This window comes from Bison bison, unplaced genomic scaffold, assembly GCF_000754665.1.
Source record: "Bison bison bison isolate TAMUID 2011002044 unplaced genomic scaffold, Bison_UMD1.0 scf7180017860360, whole genome shotgun sequence".
In the NCBI taxonomy this organism is placed as follows: Eukaryota; Metazoa; Chordata; class Mammalia; order Artiodactyla; family Bovidae; genus Bison; species Bison bison.
Window position 1 is genome coordinate 421,339 of NW_011490932.1, and position 12,527 is coordinate 433,865.

The following is a 12,527-nucleotide window of genomic DNA, read 5'->3' on the forward strand; positions in this document are numbered from 1 at the left end:
TTCCTTCCAAGGAGCAAGCATCTTTTAATTTCATGGCTGCAGTCACTGTCCACAGTGATTTTGGAGCCCAAGAAAATAAAATCTGTCACTGCTTCCATTTTTTTTCCCTTCTATTTGCCATGAAATGAGGGGACTGGATGCCATGATCTTAGTTTTTTAAATGCTGAGTTTTAAGCCAGCTTTTTCACTCTCCTCTTTCAACCCTCATCAAGAGGCTGTTTAGGTTCTCTTTACTTTCTTCCATTAAGTGGTATTATCTGCATATTTGAAGTTGTTGCTATTTCTCCCAGCAATCTTGATTCCAGTTAGTGAGTCATCCAGCCTGGCATTTCTCATGACATATCCTGTACATAAGTTAAACAAGCAGAATGACAACAGTCAGGCTTATCGTGCTCCTTTCCCAATTTTGAACCAGTCCATTTTTCCATATTCTGTTCTAACTGCTGCTTCTTGACCTACATACAGGTTTCTTAGAAGATAGTTAAGGTGGTTTGGTATTCCCATCTCTTTAAGAATTTTCCACAATTTGTTATGATCTACACAGTTAAACAGTGGAAACAGTGGCTGACTTTATTTTGGGGGCTCCAAAATCACTGCAGATGGTGACTGCAGCCATGAAATTAAAAGATGCTTACTCCTTGGAAGGAAAGTTATGACCAATCTAGACAGTCTATTAAAAAGCAGAAACATTACTTTGCCAACAAAGGTTCATCTAGTCAAGGCTATGGTTTTTCCAGTAGTCATATATGGATGTGAGAGTTGGAATGTGAAGAAAGCTGAGCACCGAAGAATTGATGCTTTTGAACTGTGATGTTGGAGAAGACTCTTGAGAGTCCCTTGGACTGCAAGGAGATCCAACCAGTCCACCCTAAAGGAGATCAGTCCTGGGTGTTCTTTGGAAGGAATGATGCTAAAGCTGAAACTCCAGTACTTTGGCCACCTCATGCGAAGAGTTGACTCATTGGGAAAGACTCTGATGCTGGGAGGGATTGGGGGCAGGAGGAGAAGGGGACAACAGAGGATGAGATGGCTGGATGGTATCACTGACTCGATGGACGTGAGTCTGAGTGAACTCCGGGAGTTGGTGATGGACAGGGAGGCCTGGCGTGCTGCAACTCATGGGGTCGCAAAGAGTCGGACACGACTGAGCGACTAAACTGAACTGAATGAATTTGTCAGATACTCTAAAATAACTATAACTGATGAGTATCATCATAGCATGTATCTAACAAGGGAATTTTAAATTCACTTTTGGACAGGATAAAAAAGAAACTTCAGAAAACAAACAGTTAAATTAATCCCTGAAATGAAAAAAAACCTGAATCACAAGTGTGTATCATTAATGAAATACTTCATTTTCATTCAAATAAAGACAGGATTATTCAGGTATAAATACTTAAGATGAGCCTCAAGGTAATCTTGCAGAAGTTTTCTCAACAAATGTAACTATGTTTCCGAAACAAGGAAGTTCTTTGAACAAAACACTTTGGTTTCCTAGTTACCAAAGCTCTCATAAGAGAAAAATATTTCATCATTTCCCTTTGGAACTTTGGGCTTCCCTGGTGGTTCAGTGGTAAAGAATCTGGCTGCCAATGCAGGAGATGTGGGTTCGAATCCCTGGTCTGGGAAGATCCCCTGGAGAAGGAAATGGCAACCCACTCCAGGATTCTTGCCTGGGAAATCCCATGGACAGAGGAGCCTGGAAGGCTATGGTCCATGGGATAGCTAGAGATTCAGACATAAGTTTGGGACTAAACAACAACCTGAAACTTCATGTCACTGCACGCAGACTCATTAATGCCTTATTGGTATTAGCACTTATTTCTTTTGAAATGAAAGAAGCATGCTGAAAATAACTCTACGATAGCATAACAGCTGCAAATAGCTTAACTACATGCCCTGGACCAGAATTCTGACCTGTTACAAAGAGATTTCATAAATAGAAAATAAAAGTACAGCACTTATGAAAACACTAAATACTATACGCAAGTTCACATACGTAACAGCTCAAAATATGCTATAATTAGACTATGTTACTGACACTTAAAGACTCTAAACTTGAAGTAAAAGATGAGCCTTATTTTCCAGTGTTAGTATCTACAATAGATATTATTTCCAAATAACTAAAGATGTAGAAAAAATTAATGAAAGAAAATTCAAGAAATCTACTAAAATTGGTGACTTCTTTTTTAAAGGTCAAAAAATCACCTTCTATTACGTTTCTAAATTAGTTTTTCACCTCATTATCTGCCATGAGGTAGCAGAACATATGAATAAAAGCATAACTAACTGTGTACTTGTGGGGCTTTAACATCTCTGAATGTATCTGTTAGGTATAATTATGATATCAGGGTTAATAACTGAGACATCTTTGATCTGGCATATTATGCCAGAAAAGTTTGCTTCTTAAAATTCTATCTCCCAGTTATAGATCAACTGAATTTTATTAGGAAGACATATTATTTGATTGGTTTAAGGAAACAGATATGAAATAAGAAATATAAAGGAAAATAAGGTAACACAGTAAAGCTTTGGCAATGACAGTATTTTCTGAGTAGCTCAAAACTGATTATAGAAATCAATGGATATATGCTGCCACCATGTGGTAAAGAAAATTAAGATCATTTTGGAAAAGACAAACTTAATCCCACAGTCTTAGTAGAGTGGAAAGTTTGTTTCCCTAACTCCCAGTTACAAAACTCAGAGACATAACTAACAAATATCTTAGTTTCTCTTAGTATCCATGGGACTGTCATGATCCTGTCATTTTTGAGGCATTTATGTTTGTCAACTGTTGCTTCCTCTTTTAAGTTTCTATTAATTTACTACTTGTTTTATGTTCTATTTTTTAAAGGTCAAAAAGTCACATTCTACTACATTTCTAAATCAGTTTTTTATCTCTTATCTGTGGGTTTTTCCAGCAGTCATGTATGGATGTGAGAGTTTCTTTATAGAAAGCTGAGTGCCGAAGAACTGATGCTTTTGAACTGCAGTGTTGAAGAAGCCTCTTGAGAGTCCCTTGGACTGCAAGAAGATCCAACCAGTGAATCTTAGAGGAGATCAGTCCTGAATATTCACAGGAAAGACTGATGCTGAAACTGAAACTCCAACACTTTGGCCACCTGATGTGAAGAACTGACTCATTTGAAAAGACCCTGATGCTGGGAAAGACTGAAGGCAGGAAGAGAAAAGAACAACAGAGGATGAGATGGTTGGATGGCATCACCAACTCAATGGACATGAGCTTGAGTAAGCTCTGGGAGTTGGTGATGGACAGGGAGCCTGGCAGGCTGCAGTCCATGGGGTCACAAAGAGTCGGACATGACAGAGTGACTGAACTGAACTGTTCTATGAAATAATACCACCCTCGTGTATTTGTCCTGAGTTTCTCCTCTTGCAAGTCAATCCTCACCTTATGTGATTTCATGATTTTGTGATTTCTATGAACTTCAGTTACATTTTCCCCAGCTTTGGGGTTCATTTGACCCATCTTAATCTGTGTATGTCCTCAGATAGTCAACTCTGTTGCCCAAATACCACATTTTAGTTTCTAAACTCTGAACTTTATAGCTATATAAGGAATTCAACAATTATTAATAAATAAGATGTGCAAACAACCAAAGTCACAATGTCCAAAACTGTACATTTTGTTCAAGGTCTAGTGATGCATTTTATTTTACTTTTAATATTTCCCCTAATAATGCCTATGAGAAACCTAGATAGCATATTAAAAAGCAAAGATCACTTTGTCAAGAAAAGTCTGTATAGTCAAAGCTATGGTTTTTCCAGTAGTCATGTACAGATGTGAAAGTTGGACCATTAAGAAGGCTAAGTGCTGAAGAATTGATGCTTTCAAATTGTGGTACTTGAGAGTCCTTTGGACTGCAAGGAAATCAAACTAGTCAATCCTAAAGGAGATCAACCCTGAATATTCATTGGAAGGACTGATACTGAAGCTGAAGCTCTAGTACTTCGACCACCTGATGCAAAGAACTGTCTCACTGGAAAAGACCTGATGCTGGGAAAGACTGCAAGAGGAGAACAGGGCGGCAGATGATAAGATGGTTAGACAGCATCACAGACTCAATGGACGTGAATGTGAGCAAACTCCGGGAGACAGTGAAGGACAGGGAAGCCTGATGTGCTGTAGTCCATGGGGTCACAAAGAGCTGGACACTACTTAGCAACAGGACAACAACAAATAATGCCTCATGAGTCATCACCCCTGTCAGTACAAAGTTAAAAATGTTGAAAGAAAGACTAACAAAGCCAAGGTTCTTTTTAGAGAAAACAGCGGGTTTCAAAGCCAAATATTTCACATGCACAGAATGTATTTTCTTTTTCTTCACTTGTGTTTCAGACAAAATTGTAAGGTGGTTCCATTTCTGGTGATGAATCTGTAAGTTCCATCTGACCAACCCTACTAGCAATACAATCTCAAATTCTGGCAAAATATACAACAACCACCTGAATGCATAAGAAAGTGACCCAAATCAGGCAGATTCTGGAGGGATATAATCTACCAGAGGAAGAATGGAACAGCACTGGGTGAATTTCCTGGTGTCTCCTTTAAAAAAAAAAGCCTTTTAGCTGGAAGGCAGAGCTACCACGTGCCAAGTAAGATGACAAATGTGTAAGAGAAAATCCTTCATCTTTCTAGCTTGAAGAACCAGAAAACAGAGTATGGGTAACTCAGATGCTCTAAAGTGAGGAGGGAATTCTAGAGACAGAGAAGGGGAACTCCATTCTGTGGATTATCATGTCGTGTCGTGAAGTCGCTCAGTCGTGTCCAACTCTTTGCGACCCCATGGACTGCAGCCTACCAGGCTCCTCCCTCCATGGGATTCTCCAGGCAAGACTACTGGAGTGGGTTGCCATTTCCTTCTCCAGGGAATCTTCCCAACCCAGGGATTGAACCCAGGTCTCCTGCATTCCAGGCAGACGCTTTTACCTCTGAGCCACCAGGGAAGCCTCTGCCAAATATCTGGCTGACCTCTGAACAACATACAGGTAGGACAGACCCAAGCAGTCCTACTTAGGCCAAAAAAAAAAAACAAAAAACTCAACTGAAATTTCACATGCTGCCCAAGAGACAGAGTATACAGCTTGAGTATAAATTAGTTAAATTCCTGCTACAACAAAAACATCAGTAACTGTCAAAATGCAGTCTATCCAACATAGCAGTTGTACTGTTAAGATCTACATTTACTCTATGATTTAAATAAACAATTTGAAAAGTTACTTGACCTTTGAAGAAACAGGAAAATGTGACCCATTCTTAAAAGAAAAGACAATCAACAAAAACCAACTCTGAGGTGACCCAGATTTTGGAATTGGCAGAGAAAGATTTTCAAGTAGAGGTTTTAACTATTCTCAGTGGTATAAAGGAAAATATGCTCATAATGAAAAAACAAATACCAGAGCAATAAAAACAATAATAAACAACACATAGAAATCTAGAAGTAAAAAATATCACTCTTAAATTTTACCTAAGAAAAAACAAAAATGTATGTCCATACAAAGCCAATGTTCAAAAGTCTGGAGCAGCTTCACTTATAATGTGTTCAAAGTGGAAATAACTCAAATACCCATCAAGGAAGAATGAATATATCCATACAATTAAATATTTCCCAACAATATAAAGGAACTATTGATACATAAAAAAAAAAAAATCTGGCAATTTCTCATAAATATTACTGGTGGATGGACAGATTAAGCTAAGTATAAATTATCAGGCAGAAATTAGGTGTTCCCTGTAAAATTTTTTCTAGTTATCTATAGCTTGAAAACTTTCATAATAAAACAGAAAAAATTACTCTCTCTAGGGCTGCTTGGAGAAGGCAATGGCAACCCACTCCAGTACTCTTGCCTGGAGAATCCCAGGGACGGGGGAGCCTGGTGGGCTGCCATCTATGGGGTCGCACAGTCGGACACGACTGAAGCGACGCAGCAGCAGCAGCAGCAGCAGCAGGGCTGCTAATTATTTTTGAATGTGCTAATTTTGGGATCATAAGCTATGAGATGTATAAAAGAAAACACCTATTATTATAGGTTATAATATTTACTTATCTTCTGAGATGGTCCTCCAATTTGCCTTACTGGTAACAGTATTTTACTCCTGAAAAACTTTGCTGTCTGTAAATTTGATAGTTTACTTTGTGCTTCCTTTCTAATATAATGTTTACTGTTTGTTTCCCTGCACTCCTTTTAAAATATAATTTTCACAAAGCCAGAGATCTTTGTTTTATTCACTGAGGTACCCCACATACCTATAACAATGCTTGGCACATAACAGGTGTACAGTGAATATTTACTGACTGAATTTTATTCTCATAATAATGACCATGTAAGTGAGGGAGGTGTTACATATTCTCATCCATATTTTTATCATGGGAACTGAAGGGGTAGAGAAGACTAAGTTCTTTAACCAAGATCATCACACCATCATCAAACTGCAGAGATGAAACTTAAACTAGTATCTCTGAATTCCCCAAATATCAAAGCAGTAAATAATTTAACAAACCACCTCAAAAAATAAACCTCCACAAAATAGTGCCAAAAAAATTTCTTTTAACATTAAATGTTAACACTGATTCACATACCCTTATAAAAAAGAAGGACCTTGCTGGTTTGACTTTTCATTTAAAAATATTCAGTCTAGGGTGGACCATCAATATTCCTCGGTGGTCCACTGGTTAAGGCTCTGCACTTCCACTGCAGGGGGCACAGGTTCGATTCTTGGTCAGGAAACAAAATCCCACTAAGATCCACATGGCATAGCCAAAAAGTAAAAATAAAAAATATAAACAAAATAAAAATATTCACTCTATGTTTTCTTTGTGTTGGGTAAGTTGATCTGTACTAGGCCCTTGACAAAGCAGAAAATCTAACTTTAAGTGTGGTTTCAATACAAAAGTAATTCTATTATGTTTAAACCATATTCTCTGAGTTTCTAGGATCTTTTATTATAGATATAAGGCATTATTTAACAGTTTTTTCCTGAATGTGATTCAATTTTCCCTTTATAGTATGAAATTCAGGAAGAGTTTTAAGACATAGGATTATATTTTTAGCTGAAAGGTGGTAAAACTTTAAGAAGCAAACTTGTAGATAGAAAAGTTCTGTGACGGTTAATTTTTTATGTCAATTTGGTTAGACCATGGTACCTAAATACTTTGTCAAACGTTATACTAGATGTTTCTGTGAAGGCATTTTTTAAGCTGAGATTAACATTTAAGCCAGTAGACTTTGAGAATGGCAGTTTACCTCCCATATGGGCCTCATCCAATCAGTTAAGGCCTTAGTAAAACTGAGACTGAATAAGAAGGAATTTTGTCAGCAGATAGTCTTTGGACTCCAACTGCAACCTTCTCTTGAATTTCCAGGCTGCCAGCTTATGCTGTTAAGATTTTGGACTCGCCAAGCCTCTACAGGGGCTTCGCAGGTAGGTGGCGCTAGTGGTAAAGAACCCACCTGCCAATGCAGGAGATGTAAAAGACGTAGGTTCAATCCCGGGGTCTAGAAGATCCCCTGGAGGAGGGCGTGGCAACCAACTCCAGTATCCTTGCCTGGAGAATCCCATGGACAGAGGAGCCTGGTGGGCTGCAGTCCATAGGGGTGCAAAGAGTCAGACACGACTGAAGCGATTTAGCATACATGCACATAAGCTTGCACATAGTTTGCTACAACTATGTGAGTAAATTTCTTAAAATATATCTCTATCCATAAATATTTATATATCCTGTTGGTTTTGTTTTTTCTGGAGAAGCCAAACATGTTCAAAAATAAAACTGCTTCTGTGTTTAAGAATTATGCCTGGAGAATCCCAGGGATGGAGGAGCCTGGTGGGCTGCCGTCTATGGGGTCGCACAGAGTCGGACACGACTGAAGCAACTTAGCAGCAGCAGCAGCAGCAGTGCACTAAAAACACTCAGGGACCCTATGAATGAAACCAGTGTTAATTATCTATGCTTTCATGTGAATAAAACACTAAAGGTGTTAGTAAGGTTGAAACAAACTAAAATCTGGGATATAATGCCATTACTGACCCTTGAGAGTAGAGAGACTTGCTTTACCACACAGAAAAAATATGACAATTTTAGAGATTCAAGACTTTTTGTGGGGGGAGGGGGTCAAAGAATCCTTTGTTAAGGAGAAATCACTTGTAGAATCCCCAAATGTCAAAAGTGATTTTAAAAAGAGGTGGTTTGATAGAAACGAGGATAGAAAGCTCTTCCAGACTCCCTCTAAAATACAAGAAGTCCTTGATGGATGCTGAGGTGCCATGAGGTACGGCAGAACCAAGTCTGAAAACTCATCTGCCTTGTCTCTGACAAACCCTGTGCCACCGCCACCACGACCCTGGCCATTTAACAGACACAACAGAAAGTAGATGACTTGCCCAAGGCTGCAAAATTAGTTAGAAGACAAACAGAAGCCTTCGAACTTTGTCCTTTATTATTGTGACTCTGGTGCAAATTTTTTAAAATTAAGAGCTATCTCTGTAGATGTGCACAACAATGTGGCAGGTTAACAGCAGAAAAAAACAACCACAGTGGACCCGTGTAGGCCCTCTGGCATGGCTCCTGATGACTTCAGTGCTCCTACCAGAAGAGGGAAGCTGAGCCTTCATTTGCCTGCAATAGTGGCTCTATACCAACAACAGAAGTAGATTCCATCCAGCACTAATAGTGCCGCAAATCAGAGCATCAAAATATAAATTAAATTACAATAATTTATTTCTGGAAAGTAGACCTTTGGTAAAAGTTGCCCTTGAAGTAGAACACAAAATAGCTATTTATATGCAACTTTACTAAAAATCACATTTTTACTTTGAAACAGAAGTGTGGGCACTTCAATGAAATGAACAGAAAAATAAGATTATCTTCTCCATTTGACAGAGCAGGAAATACTGAACAACTTGCTCAAGGTCACACAAAAAATGAGTGTCAAGATCTCATCTAAGGTGTAACTCCGCCTTACTAGAATTTGAACTCTGGAAGGGCAGACACTTGTCTTCACCACTGTCATGGCACCACATGGCATGGCACCGGGCCTCACAGGGATGGATGCTAGTATCAGAGCACATGCTCTGAACAGGTATTAGGGGAAGTAACTGTATTTGATGAAGAGACTAAATGACTAATAAATGGACCAGGCTCCCTTTCATATCACCCACAGGGTGGATCTGTAATGAAGAACTGAGAATGAAATGAATTACAAGAACAAAACACTCAGCTGAGGATTACAGGTCAGTATCATGGAGGTACCCTATCAATCTTTAAGATGGCTATTTGCAGTCTCATCTCCTTCCCACTACTTACGAAGAATCATAGCAGTCAGCATGCTCAAGTCCCATTTTTCTATCCCTGACTTTTATACTCCTTATCACAAATCTTAAGCGCTCCTTGGAGTCTCTTACCACCAGGGATCAAAATTAGACAAACCTCAGTCAGTTGTTTCAGTTGACCTTTGTTTGCACTTAATTCTTCTGCCAGGTCATTCTTTTTCACTTGTAGTTCAGAGATTTCCTTTCTCAATGGATTCACTAGTTCATAGAACCGAATCTTAAAAAAAAAAAAAAAAAAATCAATAAGCAGTCGTGCAATGCAAATTACAATTAAAATTTGCTAATTAATAGCACTCTCAATTATCAGTAGTATAAATAAAAGTATTAAGGTAATAAAGGAAAGTGTTAAGGGGTTTCAGATTATATGCCTATACATTAAATTTTTTGTTCAAACTAAAACAAGATGGTCTTTAATTGACCCTGACTATAATACTTTGAGTTCAATTTAGTCCCTTCAAGGCCCAGATTATCTGTAAGTCCCCGGCCCTGACACAGTCTCTCTTTCCTCTCTTCTATCAATACTCCACTTCCTCCTTACTTCTCACCTCCTACTACAGCTCATTCTACACTATCAGCTTATTTCCTGAACATATCAAGTGTTCAAAAGTTTTGCTCTTGCTATTTCCTCTGATAGGAAAGCAAGCTCTTCCCCACATGCAAATGTATGGCTCATGCTTTCACTCCCTTCAGGTCTCTGATCAGATATGACCTTATCAGTAAAACCTTCCCTGACTCCCCTGATATATATATATTTTTTGGCCAGGCTACACTGCTTGAGGGATTTTAGTTCTTCAATCACGGATTGAACCCAGGCCTGTGGCAGTGAGAGCATGGAGTCCTAACACTAGACTGCAGGGAATTCCCTCGCCTAACCTGATTTAATACAGTACCTTCAGTGACAGCAGTTCCTACTTTTCACTCTGCTCTTTTCTCCATACCATTTATGACAAACATGCTACTTGGTTTAGTTTGCTGTGTGTGTTGCTCCACAGGAATGCGATCTCTGGGAGGACAGGAATATTTGTCTGGTCTGTGCACTGCCCTGTCCCCAGTGCCTAAATATATGTATATGCAAAGCCTTGGAGAAGGAAATGGCAACCCACTCCGGTATTCTTGCCTGGAGAACCCCATGGAGAGAGGAGCCCTGTGGGCTATAGTCCACGGGGTTGCAGAGTCAGAAATGACTTAGCAACTAAACCACTAGCACCTTCTTAGGCTCTGGGTGAAGCTCTACTTACTACCAATGCCGTGAAAGGGATAAATAATCAGGAGGTATCCTTCATGTCACTATTCCCATTCAGTTCAGATTTCTCTTTCCACTCTCAATTCTCTCAGGGGAATCTGGCTGCCCTAACTTAGTAAAGTGTTCCATCTGACAAGTTTCTACAAAACTAAGCTATCTGTAAATTAGGAGAGGGCAAGTAAGGACTAATTATTGTACAGTCATACAATCTGAAACTCCTTAATGTATTGCTGTATTGGAGGAGTACCACATTTGGTAAGAGGCCAGTACTAAAGCTAGTACTTAACACAAAGAATCTGTGTATAATTAACTAATTAGGACAATACTGTCTGAAAACAAAAGATAAGACAAAGAACAAACCAGAGAACAAAAACATATATGACTGCCACTAATGGAATACTTTCCAGCTAGGATGAGTAAAGAGCCTCAATGACAGCACTTGAGATTCTCACTGGTTTTGGACAGTACTGGAGGCAGAAAAATTTATGCTTGAGCTGCTGCTGCTAAGTCACTTCAGTCATGTCCGACTCTGTGCGACCCCACAGACAGCAGCCCACCAGGCTCTGCCGTTCCTGGGATTTTCCAGGCAAGAGTACTGGAGTGGGTTGCCATTGCCTAGTTAAATAAAAAGCTAGACAAACAAAATAGTACTCCATTTTATAGGAAATTATTAATCTGGAAACCTAATCCAAATGAGAATCAAGAGAGGCAATCACCACTCCAGCAAAAATAATAGATAGTATTTACTATGTGTTTACTAAGTTCTAAGCACTATTAAGCTTTCTACGTACATATTCACACTTAATCTTCACAATTACCTCAACAGAAAAGTGTTGTTAATTTATTATTTTTTTTACGTGAAGTAGTTGATTTACAATGTTCTGTTAGTTTCAGGTGTACAGCAAGATGATTCAGTTACACATAAATACATATATATATATATATATACTCTTTCTGATTCTTTTTCATCTTATATTATTATAAGATATTGAATAAAGATACTGTTATTATTATTTAGCCTTTTACAGATGAAAACTTTCAAGCCTCTTAGGGTGAAATGACTTCTGTGTATCACAAACTTGCAGTGTGGTGGGATGTGTGCTCTTGGGACCCGCACGCCACTGCTGCCACTCTGAGACACTTTCAGTAAATCCACGGGATCAAAACTATTTGCCTAGTTCAGTTCAGTCATTCAGTCATGTCTGACTCTTTGCGACGCCATGAATCGCAGCGTGCCAGGCCTCCCTGTCCATCACCAACTCCCGGAGTCCACCCAAACCCTTGTCCATTGATTCAGTGATGCCATCCAACCATCTTATCCTCTGTTATCCACTTCTCCTCCTGCCCTAAATCTTTCCCAGCATCAGGGTCTTTTCAAATGAGTCAGTTCTTCACATCAGGTAGCCAAAGTATTGGAGTTTCAGCTTCAACATCAATCCTTCCAATGAACACTCAGGACTGATCTCATTTAGGATGTACTGGTTGGATCTCCTTGCAGTCCAAGAGACTCTCAAGAGTCTTCTCCAAAACCACAGTTCAAAAGCATCAATTCTTTGGTGTTCAGCTTTCATATTTATAGTCCAACTCTCACATCCATACATGACCACCACTGGAAAAACCATAGCCTTGACTAGACGGACCTGTGTTGACAAAGTAATGTCTCTGCTTTTTAATATGCTGTCTAGGTTGGTCATAACTTTCCTTCCAAGGAGAAAGCGTCTTTTTAATTTCATGGGTGCAATCACCATCTGCAGTGATTTTGGAGCCTAGAAAAATAAAGTCTGACACTGTTTCCCCATCTATTTGCCATGAAGTGATGGGACCAGATGCCATGATCTTAGTTTTCTGAATGTTGAGCTTTAAGCCAACTTTTTCACTCTCCACTTTCACTTTCATCAAGAAGATCTTTAGTTCTTCTTCACTTTCTGCCATAAG

The 12,527-nt window shown here is 39.1% G+C and overlaps 1 protein-coding gene across 2 annotated transcripts in view; it reads right to left on the minus strand.

Annotated features, from left to right (window-relative positions):
- Positions 1–12,527, minus strand: part of PIBF1 (progesterone immunomodulatory binding factor 1) — a 231,558-nt gene that overhangs the window by 195,376 nt on the left and 23,655 nt on the right. For both annotated transcript variants that reach the window (XM_010831994.1, XM_010831989.1), the window contains exon 5: positions 9,447–9,566. In XM_010831994.1, the coding sequence (XP_010830296.1) occupies positions 9,447–9,566 (120 nt within the window). The remainder of the gene's footprint in view (positions 1–9,446; positions 9,567–12,527) is intronic.